Raw genomic sequence first — 22,218 nt, forward strand, 5'->3', positions numbered from 1 at the left:
TTTTTTGGTTTATTTTTGGCAGCACCCATAGCACACAGAAGTTCCTGGGCCAGGGATCAAACCTGTGCCACAGCAGCAGTCTGAGACATAGCAGTGGCAATACCGGATCCTTAACCCCTGTACCACAAGGGAACTCCTCATGGGTTTCTTATAGGAATTATTTTTTTTAGAAAATAGGTTGAGAAAAGATTTCTTTTTAAATTAGTGCAGAGAATTCTACTAAGTAAAAAGATGAATCAGAGTGGTTGTTTTTTATTTTTCAGGTTATATATTCAAGTAAATTCCTGGTTATAGCATCATTAAAGGGAAGAAATTACCAGCAATTTTAGTCAATCTTATACCCATGCTTTGAGGTCACTGTGGTTATTTCTTCTTTGCTCAGATACAACAAAGACAGTGGTACTTTTTTTATTAGACCGTAATGAGTTAACTCATATCTTTTTAGACTGTTTACCAAGTATAAAGTACAAGCCAGCTGACATGAGATTTTGGTAAGGATGGTTTTTCATAGTAAAAACGAAATCAGTTATTTCATTAACTCTAAGCTGTTTTTGTTTGCGTATTCCTTAAATCCCTTGTGTCATTCACCCACTATTAAAAATACTCCCTCAGGTTAGTTCTGATTACCTACCACCAGGGGTCACTTTAACTCAAGGACCCTTTTCCCCTCTCCTTGTCTATGGAATGCTCTAGTAGAACTTATTTGAATGGCATGGGATTGAACTTAGAGCTCAAATTCTCAGGATTTGGATGTCTTTAACTTTTAAAGAAGATATTTTGAGTTTTTTTAACTTACCAAATTAGTTTTATAACAATTGAAATGTTACCTAATTTTAAGCATAGGTCCTATTTAATTAGATGTCTTGACTTTTAATTCAAAATTCTAAGAAACTTTTCCTCCTTTGCATTTTTAGAATGCTGCACAGTCATTTACAAATTATCAATTGCCAGAGAATCTAAAGCAATCTAGATGCTGTGTTTCAATTTGAGTGCTTAATGAGAATTTGTGAGAGTAACTGAAAAACTCCATTCACTGAATTTTTTTTAAGAATGTAGCACTGTTAAAACATGAGCCTTAATAAAGCTGTTGGTGGTTTGATTTTGATAATTTTTAAAGTCTGTGTTGAAAACAGATTTAATATTTATTATCTGGATGCAAAAAACTCTTTGGCTTTTTTTTCTCTTTTAATAGTCTGTAACCATCTACTCTGCCTTAGTATAAATAGGAATAGTGAATGACTGACTAGTTTGTATGACTCAGCTGTCAAAGCATGTTTAATACAATTGAATATCAGTTGCTATAGATAGCAACTACCCTGAAGCATGTTTCTTACTTATTTTTCCAACTTTTTAATTTGAAATTTTTAAACATACAGAAACTTGAAAGACTAGTACAGTGATCACCTGAATATCCATCTTATACATGAAACAATTGTTAACTTTTTTTTGATTTTTTTTTAGAAAAAATTTTATGGCCACTCCCAAGAAATATGGAAGTACCAGGGCCAGGGATTGAATCCAAGCCCCAGCTGCAACCTAGAACACTGCAGTTTCAGCGTCACCAGATCCTTTAACCCTGTGCTCCAGGCCAGGGATCAAACCCATGCCTCTGTGGTGACCTGAGTCACTGTAGCTGGATTCTTAACCCACTGAACCACAGCAGGAACTCATGCTCTGTTTGTTTTATATGTTTGTGTCTGTTTTATAGACCATTTGATATTAGGTTGCAGGCATCATGACATTCAACCTCCAAATACATCTTTAGAGAATGAAGGTGTTCTTCTTTATAGCCATAATACCATTATCGTGTCTAAGAAAATCAGCAGTAATTTCTTTTTAAAATTAATTTTTGAATTTTTAATACCATTTTTAAAAATTGTAACTGTAATGGAAAGATTGCTTTCCATTTACAGTTATTACAAAATACTGCCTATATTCCTCATGTTGTACAGTACATCCTTGAGCCTATCACCCAGTAGTTTATGCTTCCACTTCTCCACCTCTATATTGCCACTTTCTTCCTATTCCATCCCCCCCGATAACCACTAGTTTGTTCTCTTTATCTGTGAGTCCAGCAGTAATTTTTGAATGCCATCCAGTATTTATTCTATAATCAATTATTCCAGTTGTTCCAAAAGGTATTTTGTGGATAGCCTTTTCGAACTAAGATTTTATCAAAACTTACAGATCATATTTTAGTTGTTTCAGAGATTGAATTCCATTAGAAATTTATTATAAATGTAATATACTTTTTTCCATGTTCTGATATATGTGTGCCTATGTGCGTTGTTTTCATTAATAACACCTGTCATTAGTAGAATCTGGGTGGCAGTAAGAGATGGAATTTACAGGTTGTTGGTAGGAATTTAAAGGTTTTTTGTTTGTTTGTTTGTTTGTCTTTTTAGGGCCGCACTCGCAGCATATGAAAGTTCCCAGGCTAGGTGTCGAATCAGGGCTACAGCTGCCAGCCTACACCACAGCCACAGCAATGCAGGATCTGAGCTGCGTCTGTGCCCCACACCACAGCTCACAGCAATGCCAGATCCTTAACCCACTGAGCGAGGCCAGGGATCAAACCTGCATCCTTGGGGGTACTAGTCAAATTTGTTTCTGCTGAGTCACAATAGAATCTACTAAAAGGTTTTTTTTTTTTCTAATAATGACAGAATGGCCATGAATTCTTCCTCATATTTTACTGGTGTGCTTATATGATATTCTGTTTGGTTTGTGAAGAAACCAACTTATTAGAAGTTGATATACCTGTTTTAATAGAAAAAAAATTCCAGAAAAAAAAAATTTCAGGAAAATTGATTTTCCTTTTAGAAGTATTAACCCAACTATAAAGATATCTTTATACCAAGATTTGAAACTGCTCAGGTCGTAGATTTTTAATTTTATTATAAATATTATACTTTTAATAATATTGCGCAATAGCAGATAAGAGTTTTCGTGTAATTTTTACTTCAAATATGACTTTAAATCTCTGTGTATATAAGTATGTTTGTGGTTTCTTTTTGAGGCTTTGTGGTGTATTTGAAATATCATTCCTATCTCCAAGCAGTTAGGATACCTTGGTCCTTGTTCTGTCTTTACTGTTTTATAGTCATCTGACCTCAGGCAAGTCTTTAATCACTCTGATTCTTGTGTCCTTATCAGTAAAACTGGGGTAATACCAGTTCTGCTACTCTGACAGGGCTGTTTCTTATATTAAATAAAGGCATATTAAAATAGCTTGTACACAATAGGATTTTATAAAATGAAAGGCAGCAAGTTGTTATGCTAAGTGTATAAAATTACCTACTACTGTTTCTTTAGATTTGACAGTGACATTTTCAAAATGTAGACTTACGAGTAAATAAATTATACAGTGTTCAAAATAAGAATCTAACCAGTCTTTATTTGAGTAAAATAAAATGTATATTATGAGTGGTTTTATAAAATTAAGTATTCAGGTAAAAGCACATAATAGCAAAAATATTGTAACACACAGTTGAGGTTTGTGTTTTATTCTTTTGAGTGAGTCTCATAAATCTCAATATTGTGTTGATAAAAATTTTATTGATAAGTGTTTAAAAACTTTATGATATTCGACAAAATTTTGTGATCCGAAAGCAACTTCTTGTGAAAGTTTAACCATGTTAAAAAGTAGCATAGAATATAAAATTCTCATTTAGGGTGACACCCATTATAATTCTATGGAAAAACTGTAGCTAACTTAAACCTTGCTAGCATTTGTATGATAGTGTTGTAATCATAAAATTATTAGGAATATTTGCTTTCTTCATTTCTCTTTCCTTGTAGCTTTTAGTGTGTGCCTTACACTGGTACAACTTTAGATGTTTTTAGATACATAATGTTATACTTCAAGATTTGTTGCTGTTTTCATACAAGTAACCTTGAAAAATCTTAGAATTCTGGACATTGTCTGATAGTCATTCTATTTAAAGTGGATTATGAGAAGGAAAAAAAGAAAGAACAGATCCTAGGGTTATCTCCGAAGATATCACATATAAATTTTTAAAGTGCTTTGGCCCACAAAAATGGCACCCTCATCTTCCTCATTCTAAAAGCATAAAAGTGTCCAATGACATTTTATAGTTCATAAATGGCATAATACTCTAGGCATTGATTTTAGTCTATTAAATATCTAAATATCTAAATATCTACTTTGTTCTAAAATAATCCACTTTGAAGGATAATGTTTCCTTTAGGTATTTCATTAGGTCTTTGCTAGGCATTAAGCAGATCTTGTTGCTGATAAAGATCTGGCAACATGTGGATGTACCATATATATTGTGTACATAGATTTCTCCTCTCCAAATATTTTATAGAGGCCAATGATGTTTTATTTGTTGTCATAAAATTATATAGAAAGTTAAGACTTTTTTTCCAGTATATATCCTTAGGAACTAAGCTCTGAATCTCAGATACAGAAAGATGATGTTCATATTCTGCCTGTCTAGCTTCTGTACTGTATTAAATTTGTATCACATTTTTTTCTTTCTAAAACAGAGATGTGCTCCTGCATCTATTCGTCTCATGGACAACCAGCAATTTCAGTTTGGTGAGTTTAAAATCTGGTCATTAAGCTACAAAAATTTATGAAATACCAGTTATGTACCAAGAAGAGTACTGAGTACAGAGTTATAAAAGATAACTCAGAGTTCATGTCCTTCAGAAAGCTCTCAGTCTAATGAGGACAGATGATTATATAAATGAATGAGTGCAAGTGAAGGAGTGGTTGGTCCTGCTTGATTTTGCTTGAGTGGAGTGCAGGGTAGGAAAAGGCTTCTTGAAGGAGTGATGCTTAAACTGAATATTAAAGGGTAAATAGAAGTTTGCCTGAGATGGTCTTTTCTTTCCTACCAAATTTTTGTTCACTTATCAGGAAAAAAATGTGAAATTGTAAGACTTCAGAGGCACATTTGGGCTTTAAATGGTTCTGTATGGCTCAGTAGAGAGGAGGGTGTAACTAGTTTTAAGAGATAAAGCTGGATGGGTGGATTAGGGCCTTACAGGATAGATTTGGACTTCATCTTGTCAGTAGAAGGATATGTTGCAGAGAGAATACAATAATCCGCTTTGCATCTTAGAAAGCTCATTCTGCCCACATGCAGGATGGATTAGAATGGCGCAAGCATGGAGGAAGATTCAAAATAGTTAAAGAGGCAAATATTGGGGGCCTTGTTCAAGGCAGCAGCAGTGGAGATAGAGAGTAAGGTTAGATTTTCCAAAGAACAGTTTTCCAAATGGATGTGGAAGGTTAAATAAAGGGGGAAGAGTTTGATTGATTGTGTGGATTGAATGATGGTCTAGAACAAGAGATTTTGGGGAAAAGACATTACAGTGAGTTTTATTTAAGGTGTCCATTGAATATTCAGGTGGAGAATTCAGTAACAGTTAACCGTTTTTCTTTTTCTTCCTATTTTGCTCAAAGTACTAAACGTTCTGATACAATTTATCATCTTATCATTCTAGTTTTGTTGCTTCTGAATTTTTCCATATGCTGAAATCTAGTTTGGGAATTAATTTATACAATTTAAGTACCCTCAAGATAGTCCCCAAACAATTGCTCAATAATAAATACTAAAGGCAAGCATTTGTTTGGTCTAAGAGTAGTGTAGATTTTAATTTAGGGAAGAATGATTATTTGAATTATATAGAAATAGAGCTAAGGAACTCAGGTTAATGACATATTAAGGGTTCATTTTAAAAATTAGATTTTTCTAGGAATACACCTCGTGGCTCAGTGGGTTAAGTACCTGACACTGTCTCCATAAGGATACAGGTTCAATCTCTGGCCTCGCTCAGTGGGTCAAAGATCTGGTGTTGCTGCAAGCTGCAACATAGGTTGCAACTGCAGCTGAGATCCAGTGTTTCTGTGGCTGTGATGTAGGTCTGCAGCTACAGCTCTGATTTGAACCCCAGCTGGGAACTTCATATGCCACAGGTGTGGCCATAAAAAGAAAAAAAAAACCAACAACACAAACAAAAAAACAAACTAAAAATACTATATACTACTGATAAAACTTTAAGATAAATGTGTCCTATAAATAATGAAATAGTTAAATCAATTAGAAATCAAGCCACCTGTCTTTTGGCCTGTATTCAGAGAGCCAAGTATGTGATTAATAAGACTGTGTTATCCATTTATATGCTATTATAGTAGTAAACTATGTTAGACATAGACACCTTTATAAAATTAATTACAGTATGGCCAGATTTTACTTTTAACTGGCATTTATAACTATTTTAAAATGAAGGTTTGAAGAAAAAAATCCTTTTGGCTGTCATCTCTGTTCCCCATTCTCATTTTTATACCTAGGAACATGCTCTAAGGTTGGTTCTATCCTCTCTAGTCTTTACTGTGTCTGCTTTCCCTCTGCCCTTTACTTGGCTACCAAAGTGATCTTTGGAAATATAGATCCGATATACCTCTTGGCTCTCTAAACTTTTAGATCTCTCAGTATTCATTGAAGCCTTCCCATCTTGGTTCATAAATATTGAACTGAAGAGTAACTCATAGCACAGCAAGGGGTGTCTGAGCCTTGTACTGGCTGATTAGGCAATGTTTGTACCATGTTGGTTGTTAACAAAGTGCAAGCCTTACTATTGATTGTTAATATTTTTATTATCACCCCATTCCCATGACACAGCCCTTAATATATTATATTGAAATAATACATTTTCAATATATTGAAATGAGATATATCATGGAGTACATTGAAATAGTCTACATATATTCCCTGAGAACTAACATTCATCAGATTTAGGAGATGTTTCTTATTCTTTTATATGTGTCCTGTACCTATTAACATAACAGGTAACTTCAGTGTTGATCAACTTAAATCATCAAGTTAGCAAAAGAGTGTAAACAAATCTTGAATAGTGAATAGTGCAGTGCCAAGCACATTGTCAGCACACAACCATTCCTCAAGGTTGCATTTCCAGTTTATAAACAATTCAAAGGTTAAATGTTTTGGCCAGTGTCCCCATGTCATAGGTGGTGGATCTGTGGTTGAACCCAAATCTGTCTGACTCCAAAGCCCAAGACATTTTCCAGTGCTTCAGAGCATTTCTTTGAAATATATTTATTGAATCTTTTGAAATTATTTAAGTTCCCATTGTGGCTTAGTGGGTTAAGAGCCTGGCTAGTATCTATGAGGATGCGGGTGTGACCCCTGGCCTTGCTCAGAGGGCTAAGGATCCAGTGTTGCTGCCAACTGCAGGGTAGGTCACAGAGGCTGCTTGGATCTGGTGTTGCCATGGCTATGCCGTAGGCTTGCAGCTACAGCTCCAATTCGACCCCTAGCCTGGGAACTTCTATGTGCCACAAGCGAGGCCCTAAAAATAAATAAATTAATTAATTAAATAAAATAATTTAACATTATAATAACACAGAATTCATTAATCAAACTGTTCAGCTAGTAAATTTAAAAACACAATAGCTGAAGATTCCTGTCTTGGTGCAGTGGAAATGAATTTGACTAGGAACCATGAGGTTGCGGGCTCAATCCCTGACCTCGCTCAGTGGGTTAAGGATCCGGCGCTGCTGTGAGCTGTGGTGTAGGTCAAAGATGTGGCTCAGATCCTGCGTTGATGAGGCTCTGGCGTAGGCCAGCGTCTATAGCTCCTATTCGACCCCTGGCCTAGGAACCTCCATATGCCACAGGTGTGGCCCTAGAAAAGACAAAAAAAAAAAAAAAAAAAAGTAAAGGATAACAGTATCCTCTTAGTTAATGCTAATACTTGATCCACTTAAAAGTCAGTATCACTTTTACAATAATTATGTTTCAGAGCTATCATGTCAGCTTGGTATTAGGGATACATGTGACTAACTCACAGTAGTGCTAATAGAAGTTGTGTATATAAATTTCAATGTGATAGAAGTTCCTGCCGTGGTGCAGTGGTTTAAGAACCTGACTTGGGTCACTGCAGAGGTGCTGGTTCAGTCCCTGGCCCAGTGCAGTGGATTAAAGGATATGGTAGTGCCACAACTGAGGTATAGGCCACAGCTGCAATTTGGGTTCAGTCCCGGCCTGGGAACTTACATATGCCATGTGTATGGCCATTTTAAAAAGTAAAAATAAGTAAATAAATTTCAGCGTGATCAAATGAACATATACCCTTAAGGATTATTCCACATCAGAGTAGTAATATTTAGAATCCTCATACATTGTGCAATCCTCATACATTGTGCATGGACCAGAAGTCTTGTATGAGGAACAGATACACACGCTTACACATTTATGTTTATATATTTTCTTACAGTTGCTGTTAAAGTAGGATGAATTCCTTTGGGAATAGGAAGTGAATATTTTGGTGATATATTATATTTACTTTTATCCATGGTAGAAATGATAATTTTTAAAAGTACTGGTTATGCTAGAGAACATCTCTGACAGGTTACAATAAAAGAAAAAATAATCCCTAAATAAACCTCCTGTGATCCAGAATCTCAAAAAGATTGCTAGGTTGATGTCTATCTTATCTGCCTTTCATTTTTTGTTTTTTGCTCTGTTCAGTTATAACATGGATATCCAACTCTTAACTTCTGGTTAAGATGTAATGTTACTTGGTCTTTTATGTAATATAATTTCTTATTGTAATCCATAAGAATGTAATAAATATTATAGGTTCAGATTCTCGTTTTTAAAAAAAAAAGAATGTCATGATGGAGCTTGATGGAGGATAATGTGAGAAAAAGAATGTATATGTGTATGTGTGACTTACTCACCTTGCTGTACAGTAGAAAATTGACAGGACACTGTAAACCAACTATAATGGAAAAAATAAAAATCATTTAAAAGAAGGAATGGCTAAAAAAAATGAATGAAAGACTTAGATATAAGTCTTTCATAAAATTTCCAGAAGAAAATAAAAGCAGTAAACTCTAGTTAAAAAAATTTATTTATAAATAAATAAATAAATAATTTCCAGAAGAAAATAAACGCAGTAAACTCTTCAGTTAAAAAAAATTTATTTATAAATAAATAAATAAAAAAATTTTTAAAATATTGGAAAAAAGACTGCAAGTGAGTTTTCCCCCCAGAAATCTCTCTCTCTCCTTCAAAAAAATTAGTTTGCTCTTCATACCTATTTTAAAGAAGGGACCTTGCATTTAAAAAAACAAAATCCAGACAATTTTAGATTTACCAGAGGCTTTGAATTCTTTATGAAAATTGGAGTTCCTGTTGTGGCTCAGCGGAAATGAACCTGACTAGCATCCATGAGGATACAGATTCAATCCCTGGCCTTGCTCTATGTGTTAAGGATCCAGCATTGCTGTGACTGTGGTGTAGGCCGACAGCTGTAGCTCTGATTCAACCCCTAGGCCGGGAACTTCCATAATGCTACAAGTGCAGCCCGAAAAAAAAAAGATAAAAAAATTTCTTTATGAAAATTCTGTATAAATGGGATGCCACATTTTTCTGAATTGGTGTCATAGTACTAAGGCCAGATGCATGACTCTTAAATGTAACAGTCATGGGAGTTAAAAAGTTGCTACTCTGAAAATAACAAGAACACAGTAAAAGACTTTCACTCAATTAAGCTCAATCCTCAGGCAAAGATGTTAATTTAATAGACTTTGAGACACCATTTATGTTTTTTTTGGCAATTTTAACTCTCTGGGTGTGATTAAGGAAACAATTACTAGTTTTATGCCCAGAATTCTGGGTGAAATAAGAATTAATTAAGAAACACCCTTAAACTTGGCATTGACTCCATATTTGGTTATAGTTCTGAATGATTTCTGCATAATTAAAAAAAATAAAAGTAGAACTAGCCACCAGTGGGTGTTCCTAATGAAATAAATTAATGAAGTGATTTTACTATGTATAAACTGTACCATTGAAAGGTAACCTGAACTATGTGTAGTATTAATTACCTATAGTAATTTGAGTTTTTAAAAAACCCAAGGAGTTTTGTAAACAAAAAGTTGTTTGTGACTTTTGAAAGACAAGCTAAGATATAAGATGTAGATAATATCAATATGTTCTATGATAATATAGGGTGATTTTAAAAACTAAAGTCATGAAAATGTTCACTTTCTTTTAGGATAATAAAGTAGCCTCTTGCTCTTCTGAAAACATAAAATTTGCTTTTAATTTAAAAAATGAACTTTTTTCTTCTTAGGTCATGCTCTTAAACCTCAGGTTTCCTCTATTTTTACATCATTTTTGGATGGATTAAAAAAGTTTTATATTACAAAGGTAAGAATTTTTTTAATGCTTAGGATATTAATTTTTGTTTCCTGCCTTTTCTTCCTCACACAAACCTATTATGTTTTTCCATGTTGTTGTGTACATTTTATAGTTGTTATTTTTCATGTTGGAATAAATATTGAATCAAGTAAATCAATCATGCATTCACTTTTAGAAAATTTAAAATCTTTCCCAGATTTGAAGTTCTTAAAAATAAGTGTTGAACAGTTTCATACATATAACCTTTTGTATAGTTTGAATTTTTTCCTTGATAGTATATATCTAAAATGGAATATAAGTATGAATTTTTTTAAAACTTTTGACTCATGGCACTATACATATGACATTTTTCAGTTGCATCCTTGCTATCGCATGTGGGATTTTTTTTGTTTTGTTTTGTCGTTACGTTTTAAATTTACAAAATCCAGGTGTTTTAGTTGGTGTTTCTTAAAACTCCAGTGAGACTGACAATTTCCCTGTGTTACCTAGGTGTAATTTGTATGTGAATTAGTTGAATGTGATTATTGTGTTTATTTTGCTAGGGGTATAAGCTTCATTATTTTATTTATTTATTTTTTAATATAGTTTACAGTGTGCCTTTTGAATAATGGGATTCGTAGATGCCTTTGTCATAAATGTTGTAAATAATTTTTGCAGTCAGATGACTCCTTTTTTAATAAGGTTTCTTCTTTCCTTCCTTCCTTCCTTTCTTTCTTGGTGCAAAAGTTTGTTATTTATCCTTCCTATGATTATTTACTTATTTCTAAGCTTAGAAAAGCCTGCCTTCCTCCAGAAATATGAATAGAACCACTTTCTTCTCTCTCACCTTTTGTTAAATAGGATTTTTTAAAATTTTCTTTATTATTGTTTGAATTTATTTTAATTTTATAGTATGAGATAAAGAGCTAAATTAATCTTCATCTCCTACTCCCCTGATTGCTAACTAGTTGTGACAGCACCATTTATTAACTATCCCTGCTTTTCTTTTTTTTTTTTTTTGTCTTTTTGCCATTTCTTGGGCCACTCCAGCGGCATATGGAGGTTCCCAGGCTAGGGGTTGAATCGGAGCTGTAGCCACCAGCCTACGCCAGAGCCACAGCAACGCGGGATCCTAGCCGCGTCTGCAGCCTACACCACAGCTCACGGCAACACCGGATCCTTAACCCACTGAGCAAGGGAAGGGACCGAACCCGCAACCTCATGGTTCCTAGTTGGATTTGTTAACCACTGCGCCACGATGGGAACTCCTCCCTGCTTTTCTTATATTGATTTGCTGTGTTTGACATCTTATATATTTATCTTAGACTCCATTTTAATGTTTCATATTCTTTTTAATTCTTCTGTTCTTGAAAATTAAATGGATTTAATTGTTATAGATCGATCTAGTTCTCCTTTTTATTTTTCAGAATTTTCCTTATTATCACCATGATATACCTGTTATTTCATTATCCTAAGAAATTTTTAGAAACTCATCATTTTAGGAAGTTTATTGAGGTTTTTATTAGAATTGGAATAAACTAGTATATTAAATTGAACAAGAATTGGCGAATTTCTGATACTTAGTTATTAGTGGTATGTAAGGATGCTGTTGGTTTTTTCTCATCCACCTGCCATCCTGCTACTTTTTTATGTTTTATCATTTTGGTAGTTTTATTTGATTCTTTAGTGCAGGTGTAATTGTTACAAGTTATTTTTTGTATTTCCATACCAATATGTCATTACAATTCGACACCATGGCGTACTTCCAAATGAAGTGTTTTTCCATAGTACTATTCTATTGTAATGATCTAAATAGGTACATTAAGCATGCTTTTCTTATTGCTATGCAAATATCCAAAGCCCATATTTTAAATAGCTGGTGTGTTTGAGCTCAGATCAAAAGAAATAAAGAGAAAAATATATTTTGATACTGTTTTGTCAGCTAAAACATCTGTAATAATAATTTTTCTTTGTAGTTTAAAGGATTCGATCCAAATCAGCTAAGTGTTGCTACATTACTGTTTGAGGGGGACCGTGAGAAGGTTCTTCAACATGAAAAACAAGTGTATGACATTGCTGCAAAATTTGGGTATGATTTTAAGTTCATAATGCTAAGAAGAAGAAAGTTAAGCTAAGATTCTGATATCTCTTAAGCAGTTGTTGTTAATGTACTCTTTTTAATATTAAGTTTGTGGTAATATATGATAGTCAACTTAAAATGTTGGTTTACTTCTAAAGTTTATAGAAAGCTAGATTGGTATGTTTCTCTTGATTGTCTAATCATATTTGTGACTAATTGAATCTTTTATTGTATTTTTTCCTTAAAGCTAATTTTAATAGTGTTTAGCCTATGTTATGCTTAGTGAAATTGAAGAAAAATTCATAGTTGTGTTGCTATTTAACGATAATAGCGTATGTATAAAACATGCTGTAAGTATGTTTTTAAAAGGAAATTGTGTTTAATCAAAAGTAGTTGATAAATTATCTCTGCCCCACCCCCTGTCACTTACTGTTTTATGTTGGTATAAAGAAACAGAAAACATTTCACGTCTATAACCAACTGAATAATGATTGGGTGGTTTCTGTCTGTCAGCTTGATGGATTATAAGATTGATTGATGACGACTAGAGTAAAAACCCTATTTATCAGGACTGTGTTTTTTTCTTTTCCTTTTTATACATAAACAGTTTTCTGGATACCACCGTTTTTTATTTCAGAGCTTAAAATATATACATTATCGTTAATCTGGGTTCTTTGTAAATATTGACTTTTAATCCCCCCCTTTTTTTTGCTGTTCTTTGTGAGAACAAATGAATACTTAATTTGAAGCCATGTGTCTTAGAATGCTTTATTTTTATGTATTTTTCTCATATATAATGTTCATCTATTTGTTTTTAGGATTTTTTGAACTTAGTAATGTAATTACTAAGTATAGTATTCTTAGAAAAAGATCTAATCCTGTGCTTAATTTTTACTTTACTTTTGTACTGGTTTTGAGCATTGCAGAATAATCAGTTTTATTTTTATTCTATTCTGAAATTGTCAAGTGGAATTATAAATTTCTTTAGTAAAAGATGAAATTCATTATTATTTCACTTTTTCTTCTCCACAGTACCTTTTTTTGTAATTGTGCTATAAAGCTTCATTTAATGATTGGATGGCTTGGATTTCAGGTTATCTGAATTTTTTAAAACATACATGAACCTATTTTTTAATTTCTAAGCTATGTGGAGTACATATATAGTTTGATTTAAAAACTTTTTTCTTAAAACCCATAATATTAGTGAGAAACAAACAAGATTTAAATGAAACCTTTTATATTTAGATATTTTTATCTATTTAGCCTTAAATATTAGAGCCTAAACTTTAAAAATTATTTCTTTATATATTTAAATATTTATTTGGGATTTCAAAATTTTTGAGTCATTTATAGGGAAGTGGATATTATACTATTTTAATCACTGTATGTAAGGTTAAATTTGCTTAGTTGAACCTCATTACCTTCCACCTCCACCTCCACACACCACACACACATACACACATTGTAATTTGTAGGATCTATAATTATAACCTCAATTCAGAGTAGCCAGCAATCATTACTAGTTAGTAATGTGCCACATTTCTAACTAGGATAGGATGATGACAAAATGCCTTTTATCCTTATGCACATATAATTTCTATAGGGCATGACCTATCTCTTTTGGGGCATCACCATTGCTGCTTGGTATGTACTAGATTCTTGATTAAATGTTTATTAAAAAGATGAATAAAAGTGAATGTCCCCCCCCCGGCATCTTTTATTCCCCTTTACTTATGCCTAATTACTATGTCACTCTTAAAACAGTGTATTTTGTTTTATTTATTTATTTATTTTATTTATTTTTTTCCCACTGTACAGCAAGGGGATCAAGTTATCCTTACATGTATGCATTTTTTCCCCCACCCTTTGTTCTGTTGCAATGTGAGTATCTAGACATAGTTCTCAGTGCAACTCAGCAGGATCTCCTTGTAAATCTATTCCAAGTTGTGTCTGATAAGCCCAAGCTCCTGATCCCTCCCACTCCCTCCCTCTCCCATCAGGCAGCCACAAGTCTATTTTCCAAGTCCATGATTTTCTTTTCTGTGGAGATGTTCATTTGTGCTGGATATTAGATTCCAGTTATGAGTGATATCATATGGTATTTGTCTTTGTCTTTCTGACTCATTTCACTCAGTATGAGATTCTCTAGTTCCATCCATGTTGCTGCAAATGACATTATGGCAATCTTTTTTATGGCTGTGTAGTATTCCATTGTGTCTATATACCACATCTTCCGAATCCAATCGTCTGTTGATGGACATTTGGGTTGTTTCCATGTCCTGGCTATTGTGAATAGTGCTGCAATGAACATGCGGGTGCATGTGTCTGTTTTAAGTAGAGTTTTGTCCGGATATATGCCCAAGAGTGGGATTGCAGGGTCATATGGTAATTCTATGTATAGATTTCTAAGGTATCTCCAAACTGTTCTCCATAGTGGCTGTACCAGTTTACATTCCCACCAACAGTGCAGGAGGGTTCCCTTTTCTCCACAACCCCTCCAGCACTAAAACAGTGTATTTTAATCTTAAAGTATGTATCAGAACCATTTTGTCAGTTTTAATTTGAGCCACCAACCATCATGAACTGGCTTTTCATGTAAGGCCAGTTTTGCTTTTTTCATTGAATACCAGCCATTTAAAACTTAAAAGTAATAGTGAAACTTTCTTAAGGTGAATCCAGGTCTCTTTAGATAGTGATAATGAGGCCACAGTACTATTGATTTAATTTCAGCAATTTGCTTATACTAAACAAAACTGGTATCAAATTCATCCATTAAAAATAGGTTATAATAAATGAGGTTTAAAGCAAGGGCAAAGCATTAAAACTTAAAGCCTAATTGGAGTGTCATTTTTTTGTTATTATTATTTGCTATGTCTTGGTTATACTGTAATTAGTTTCTTAATATTCTTTCATCTGACTCCCTCCCTTTAGATGCAGAGATCTGTGTTGAACAACCCCAGCCTAACATTAGGCAGATGACTTGGGGCTCTTTAGATTTTTTAATACTTGGGAGTATATCTTTGTGTAGTTTCCTAACATAAGTCTTAGTTTCCCCCCAGTTCTCTCTAGGCACTAGTTCTTTTTTCTAACCACTGAAAGATTCAAGGATATTTTTCTTTCTTTTTTTTTTTTTTTTTGGCTGAACCCACAGCATGCGGAGGTTCTCAGGCCAGGAATCGAACCTGCGTCAATCCATAACAGTGACAACACTGGATCCTTAACCCACCAAGCCATCAGGGAACTGCCAAAGATATTTTTTATTTAAGACACTACTCTGCCAACCCTCACTCCTCAGTCATTTCTTCTTCTGCATAACTAGTTGGAGGACTGCACTATTTTAAAGTTTCTTTCTAATAAAGTTTTCATAAGGTAATTTAGCTCAGGTATTTTATTTCAAATTAAAACATTGTTAATTATTATTTATTTTCTATTCTTTTATCTTCTGTTTCTGCCATCTCTGTAGTATTAAACTGATGTTTTTCGTGAAGTATTCCCAACACTTGAGAACATTTTTGTGTTATCTTGGTCATTTTTCCTTTTTGACTTCCACTACCACTCAATCACTGTTAAATATCTTTGAGCACATGTGATCCAACAGAACATAATAACCAAATGTTGAATAATCATGCTTTGATTGTTTATCTGTATTTGCTAGTAATGTACTTTAACTTCTCTAAGAGCTAAGCATGATTGTCACCAATCATGACATATGTGTTGATATTTACCATTGAACTTAAGGTATTCGTATGTTATTGTTATTTTTTAAGGATTATATTTTAAGTGTTATTTTTAAAGTGCTTAAGTTGTTTAATGTACTTCAGCGTGAGAGCGATTAGGTTCACCAGATGGCTCTTTTATATAAAAAGAGTGTCTCTCATTCCTCTTTCAGTAATCTTCCCAGTCCTTCCTCATGAAATAGCTTTAAATTGGTTTAAGAACATGGTTAATTGATACTTGAAATTTGTAGAGGGAACAGGAGGAAGGAGATGGATGTTGCTACCTTGACATATGGCAGCTGAATTTAAGTATAGTTTTTTGGAGTGGCTGCAAAAATGGCACATTACAAAGCATTTGATTTTTAAGCCCTACTGTTGTTTACATATTATATGCTAAAGTAATTCTAGCCATAAGACTAGATAGTTCTGAAAGCTAAAAAAAAATAAATAAATAAATAAAAGAGAGGTTCCAAAAATCTAAATTTGCAGGAAAACTGTGATTCAGAAAAGCAAACCGAGAATGACTTTTCTTCTTTGGGGGGAGGGGTATGAATTTAGAATGGACACCCATTTTTTCCTGCCTTAGGTAAGAAAATGCCTGTTTCTGTGTGGTTTGTCACACTAGATTCCAAAGTGGAACAGATCTTTTTTTTCCCTTTTAGAAAAGGGTCTAAAGAAAAATGGCTTGACCTAGGACTACAGAGTTGGTTGGACTTTTTCTTATCCTGATATATCAAGATGATGTATTTTATGTCAGTAGGCCTGATAAGAGAGACAGGCCTACTAAATGTTCATACCTGTTACTTCTCACCAGGTACATACTCAGAATGTACCTTCTCAAAATTCCCAGCAGTGGCCTCTTGCATCCTTTCCTAGTCTTCACTCTCCTTTCCTTTCCTTATACCAGTGGTAGGCTTAGCATTAACTCTTATTTCCTAGACCGGTAAGGTTTTTTTCTCTCTGTGACTCAGTGTTTGACTCTGTTTCATATCTCCCTGAGGTATGTGTTCATCTATTTTTCTCCAAGTACTTGCCATAGCAATTTTCTGGCTAGTTTTATTATTGTTTGGAACTTTGTCTCCTTACTCCAGCCTCACATCCAGTACACATCTAACCCAGAATTGGCTTCTGTTTTTTTCTTAAGTTTCCAATCTTAGCTGCTTGACCTAAGTTGTTTGCTTTGCTCATGAACATTCTAGTAACAAACAAATCCCTTCATTTCATTATACCCTGTGCCAAGTAGTTCTAGACTAGAGCTCCTCCTATCAAGTAATTGTCACTCTTCTGGATAACACTAACTCTTGTATATCCAACTATAATACTAAGTCAGGGAATCTGATTTAGCCCATATGTCCTAGCTTAAAATTGCCTTACAGTGTTTGTATAGAATGGGGGTTCATATACATTGTATCATTTACTTACTTCCAAATTCAAGCAAAACATTGAAGGAAGAAAGGCTTTAACTAAGAGAAATGAAAAGAGGCTCAAATCACAGAGATTCAGAACCTGAGTCTTAGGAAATACCACAATTAAGGGCTTAGTATCCTGAGACCAAGGAGGTACAGTTAGGGTACTGAGAAGAGGGACACAAAAGTTAACCCTCAGTCGTGATCCAAGAGAGGCACAGGGAAAGATACTTTTCTTTTTATGTGTTTTTATTGAAGGAGTTTTAGTGGGTTCTTTGAAGTTTGGGGTAAGTTTTATTTAGTTGACTAAAATTAATTTCTGCCTGATGAAGGAAAAAAGCAAAATTAAAAACTCTAATGAAGGTGGTGGAAATCAATAATTGAGTCTTTTAAAAGAATGACTTTTTTACAAAGCAGAGTACTTGAACTGAATTATATGTTCTATGGGGTTAATCCTAACTAGATCACCAAATAAAGTTTCTGTGAATAAAACTACTTTCCAGTTGATATGGATGACCTTACCTCTTGCTCTTGTTCTTGTCTATATGTTGCTACATAAAGTTTAATATATCTGTGTAAGAAATGCTTTGTCTATCATTTAAGTCATAAATCCCATAAAATAAATGTAATGTCTAATATTCCAAATACCAGGTGTTCAAGTACTCAAGAAACTTCTTGGTGATTAGAAGATCCTAGTCAATCAATGCAAATCTTTATATATGAATAAGACTATAGTAAAACATAAATACATGGATAAGAATATAATGACTAAAATAAGAATATTTTAAGTATCTTGTTCTGCTTTCAAAGATTACATTTATTTAAACTTGTTTCTTATGGCTAATTCTTTGTTCTTTTGGCAATATTAGTGGAATTAGTTGAGTTCATATCACCATACTAGTTTGGTGAATATAAGAATTTTAAATTAATTTTAACAAACTGAATATTAAAAATGTTTTTGTTATCCAAGTCTATTCACTTGATAGCTCTTTGGTATATGATATATATTTTTTAATAGTTTATTTGAAGTATATTGACAGTTCATTCTTTAATTACAGTGGATTGGCAGCTGGAGAAGATAATGGACAGAGAGGTTATTTGCTGACCTATGTCATTGCATACATTCGAGTAAGTTATCTCATATTTCCCTTGTCAGTTTATGTTGCAGACAATACTTTTTCTTACTTTTAGTAAATAAAATGATTTTCTTCATTTTCTTAAATTTTAACCTACTGTAATTTAGCATATATTATGCTTGAATCCAGGATTTTTTATCTTATAAAATTTCCTTTCATATCTTTGAACTTCTGTGGCGGCTTGTGAATTGTTCTTTCCAGTTTTGGTATAAAAATAAAATACTCTATGGGGAAAGAATCTGAAAGAGAATGGAAATATATGTATACGTATGGCTGATTTACTTTGCTGTGCACCTGAAACCAATACAACATTGTGAGTCACCTATACACCAATAAAATTTATTAAAATTTCTCTGGATAAAAAATTTAGTATTATAAGTTACCTGTAAGGTAAGCATTATATTTTGTATCCTATGAAATATATTTTCTTTTTTTTTTTTTTTTTTTGTCTTTTGTCTTTTCAGGGCCATGCTCACAGCATATGGAGGTTCCCAGGCTAGGGGTTGAACAGAGCTACAGCTGCCAGCCTGTGTCACAGCCACAGCAACACAGAAGCTGAGCCACATCTGTGACCAACACCACAGCTCACGGCAACGCCATATCCTTAACCCACTGAGCAAGGCGAGGGATCAAACCCGCATCCCTCATGGATACTAGTTGGGTTTGTTAACCACTGAGGCATGACAGGAACTCCATGAAATATATTTTCATAGCAGAGGTGGTTCCAGATGTTCTGTTTAATCAGTACAGAGAGGCATTACATATTCTATTTCTTTTTAATTAAAGAAAAGTTGATTTTAAGGAGCTGTCTTTTCCTTAGGTCCCCTTCCCTCCAACTTCCCAACCTCCCTGCTCCTTTATTCTGATGATCACTTTTTGGTATTGATTAATTTGCTATTTAGACCACTAAAAATTGATTCTGCTGGTATTCTCTGCATGTACATAGATGGTTCCTGGATAGAAACTGCATTCATTGGAGAAATATTTGAGATCCTTCCATGTGTCAGGCACTCTGCCTGGTGCCAAAGGCACAGAGGGAAACTACACAGAGTTCCTATCCTCCTAGAGGTTATATCTCACACTTGGGGCCACTTTCTCGTGCTCTCTTGAGGTAGATAGTAAAGTACCTGGGAGGTTAATTAGCAACAGGAAATACTAACAATGATATTAATACTACTTCCGTATCTGTTCTAATTTCTTGATTTTTGTGTATGTGTTTTAACAGGACTTGGGTTTGGAATACTATGTTTTAGGAGAGTCTTTTGAGACTTCTGCTCCTTGGGACAGGTAAAATGAAATAAAATCCCTGATATTATTAAAATATGCTATATAGATTGCTGAAGTAATCTTTGTGTGTGATTATGTAAACTTTCAAAATTTCGTAAGGAAATATTGCAACAAGGTAATCACTTTTATTTAAATTAATATCTTCATCAGAATGTCATATTTGCAACCATTTTTTTGGTCTTAGACAGAAATGTCCATGTTCTGTAGCAGGAAGGTATTATTGAAGTTTATATTTTAAAGAATTTTACTGAACATTAAATGTTACTTTATGACTTTACTTAGCTTTGATTTACATTAAGTGATTAATATGCTTAAAAAGTTCACGCAAAATAGAACCTTCTTTTGTAATTTACCATTTAGCTTTTGATATTTGTATATGCACTATTAAGCAAGATCTTAATGGAGTTCCTGTCGTGGTTCAGTGGTTAACCAATCCGACTAGGAACATGAGGTTGCAGGCTCGATCCCTGGCTTTGCTCTGTGGTTAAGGATCTGGCATTGCTGTGAGCTATGGTGTAGGGTGCAAACGTGGCTTGGATCTGGCATTTCTGTGGCTGCGGCATAGGCCAGCGGCTACAGCTCCAATTAGACCCCTAGCCTGGGAAGCTCCATATGCCGCAGGTGCGGCCCTAGAAAAAAGGAAAAAGACGAGAGAAAAAAAAAAAAGCAAGATCTTAACTTGAATTTAAGTGATTTAATATATATATATAATTTCTGTTTTTATAATTACTCATATATTCATGAAAATATTGGTTAGAGAATTAATAATAAAAACTAATTAGGAAATGTGAAGTGGCTTTATTAAAAATAGACTTGTGGAGTTATTCTTCTGTAGTAAAAAATTCTTGAGATTGTTAGTACATTTTTATTCTGGTATACCTTACATTTTACTTTTTCTTTATAAAATTTACTGTTTTAAATCTGTAACATTTATCGTAACATTATTGTTCTACCCTAACCTCTTTTTTTTTCTCCCCTGAAAACATTTTTTACTTTTCTACATTGTCTTCATTTACTATGGGTTATGACTTTTGGTGCATTGATGTTCATATTCCATGCAGTATAAGATAATAATCACATTTATAATATGTATTATTCACAGCATTTAATTTTTGATGATGTTTTGCTATGGAGAATAAATCTTATAAATAAAAAGAATTATCAACTCATCAACATCTGATACTTTTTTTTGTCTCTCTTAGGACTCCACCCATGGCATATGGAAGTTTCTGGGCCAGGGGTCAATTTGGAGCTGCAGCTGCAGGCTTACACCACGGCCACAGCAACACCAGGTCTGAGCCACATCTATGGCCTACACCACAGTTCACGGCAATGCTGGATCCTTAACCCACTGAGCGAGGCCAGGAATTGAACATGTGTCCTCGTGGATACTAGTCGGGTTGGTTAACTGCTGATCCATGATGGGAACACCAATATCTGATATTTTTGAATAGCAGATATGGTTTGGGAGCTATTCATAGTTGTCTCAAAAATCATTTTAGTCTTTAATACCTTTCTTGCTGGGGAAAGTGGTTTAGTGTAATGTTACTTCTTCAGTTTTATGAATTTCCTTGTCATCAAATTACTACTAACTGATGATTACCATTTTGTCTTTTAATTCTTCCAACACTGAAAGCTAATCAGGCACTATTGTTTCATTTTTCTTTTATCCTTTCTTTGTATATTCTTACATATTTTTTGACTTACTGTTTTATACTGGGTTACATACTTGGTTTGTTATGATTTAAAACATTGTCTTTGACCTAAGTTTTAAAATAAAATTAAGGGAAAGCCACTATATTTCTGACATAAAATTTGCTTGTTGGGAATTCCCATCGTGGTGCAGCAGAAACAAATCCGACTGGGAACCATGAGGTTGCAGGTTCAATCTCTGGCCTCACTCAGTGGGTTAAGGATCTGGTGTTGCTGTGAGCTGTGGTGTAGGTAGCAGATGCAGCTCAGATCCCACGTTGCTGTGGCTCTGGTAGGCCGGTGGCGACAGCTCTGATTGGACCCCTAGCCTGGGAATCTCCATATGCTGCAGGTGCAGCCCTCAAAAGACCAAAAAAGAATTTTTTTTTACTTGCTACCATTTAGTAACTTACCTTCTGTTTCAAACCTTTAGCTAGGTAGAAACCATGTTTATCACCAGCCCATAGGATCAGGATCTTCAACCCTTACACATTATTAGGTTGCTTGGCCTTTTCATGCTGAAGTCTCTCTTAAGGGATGATTGGTCTTACTAGTTTGTATGCATTCCTCAGTGGCCCTAGTGCAATGACTCTACCTGTTAGGTGCTCAGTGAATATTCTGCATAGAGTCCTGTGAATGAACTCTGGAATAGTGTAAGACTGCAGCCCATAAAAATAGGTGTCTAGGAGGTCTGAGTTGGAGATTTACAGATTTTAG

At 34.1% G+C, this 22,218-nt stretch overlaps 1 protein-coding gene across 3 annotated transcripts in view; it reads left to right on the plus strand.

Annotated features, from left to right (window-relative positions):
* AGPS (alkylglycerone phosphate synthase) overlaps positions 1-22,218 on the plus strand; it is a 139,843-nt gene that overhangs the window by 84,337 nt on the left and 33,288 nt on the right. For all 3 annotated transcript variants that reach the window (XM_021075128.1, XM_003359569.5, XM_021075129.1), the window contains exons 12-16: positions 4,513-4,564; positions 10,138-10,214; positions 12,161-12,273; positions 18,445-18,514; positions 19,748-19,809. In XM_021075128.1, coding sequence (XP_020930787.1) covers positions 4,513-4,564; positions 10,138-10,214; positions 12,161-12,273; positions 18,445-18,514; positions 19,748-19,809 — 374 coding nt within the window. The remainder of the gene's footprint in view (positions 1-4,512; positions 4,565-10,137; positions 10,215-12,160; positions 12,274-18,444; positions 18,515-19,747; positions 19,810-22,218) is intronic.

Source organism: Sus scrofa, chromosome 15 (genome assembly GCF_000003025.6).
Source record: "Sus scrofa isolate TJ Tabasco breed Duroc chromosome 15, Sscrofa11.1, whole genome shotgun sequence".
Taxonomy (NCBI): domain Eukaryota; kingdom Metazoa; phylum Chordata; class Mammalia; order Artiodactyla; family Suidae; genus Sus; species Sus scrofa.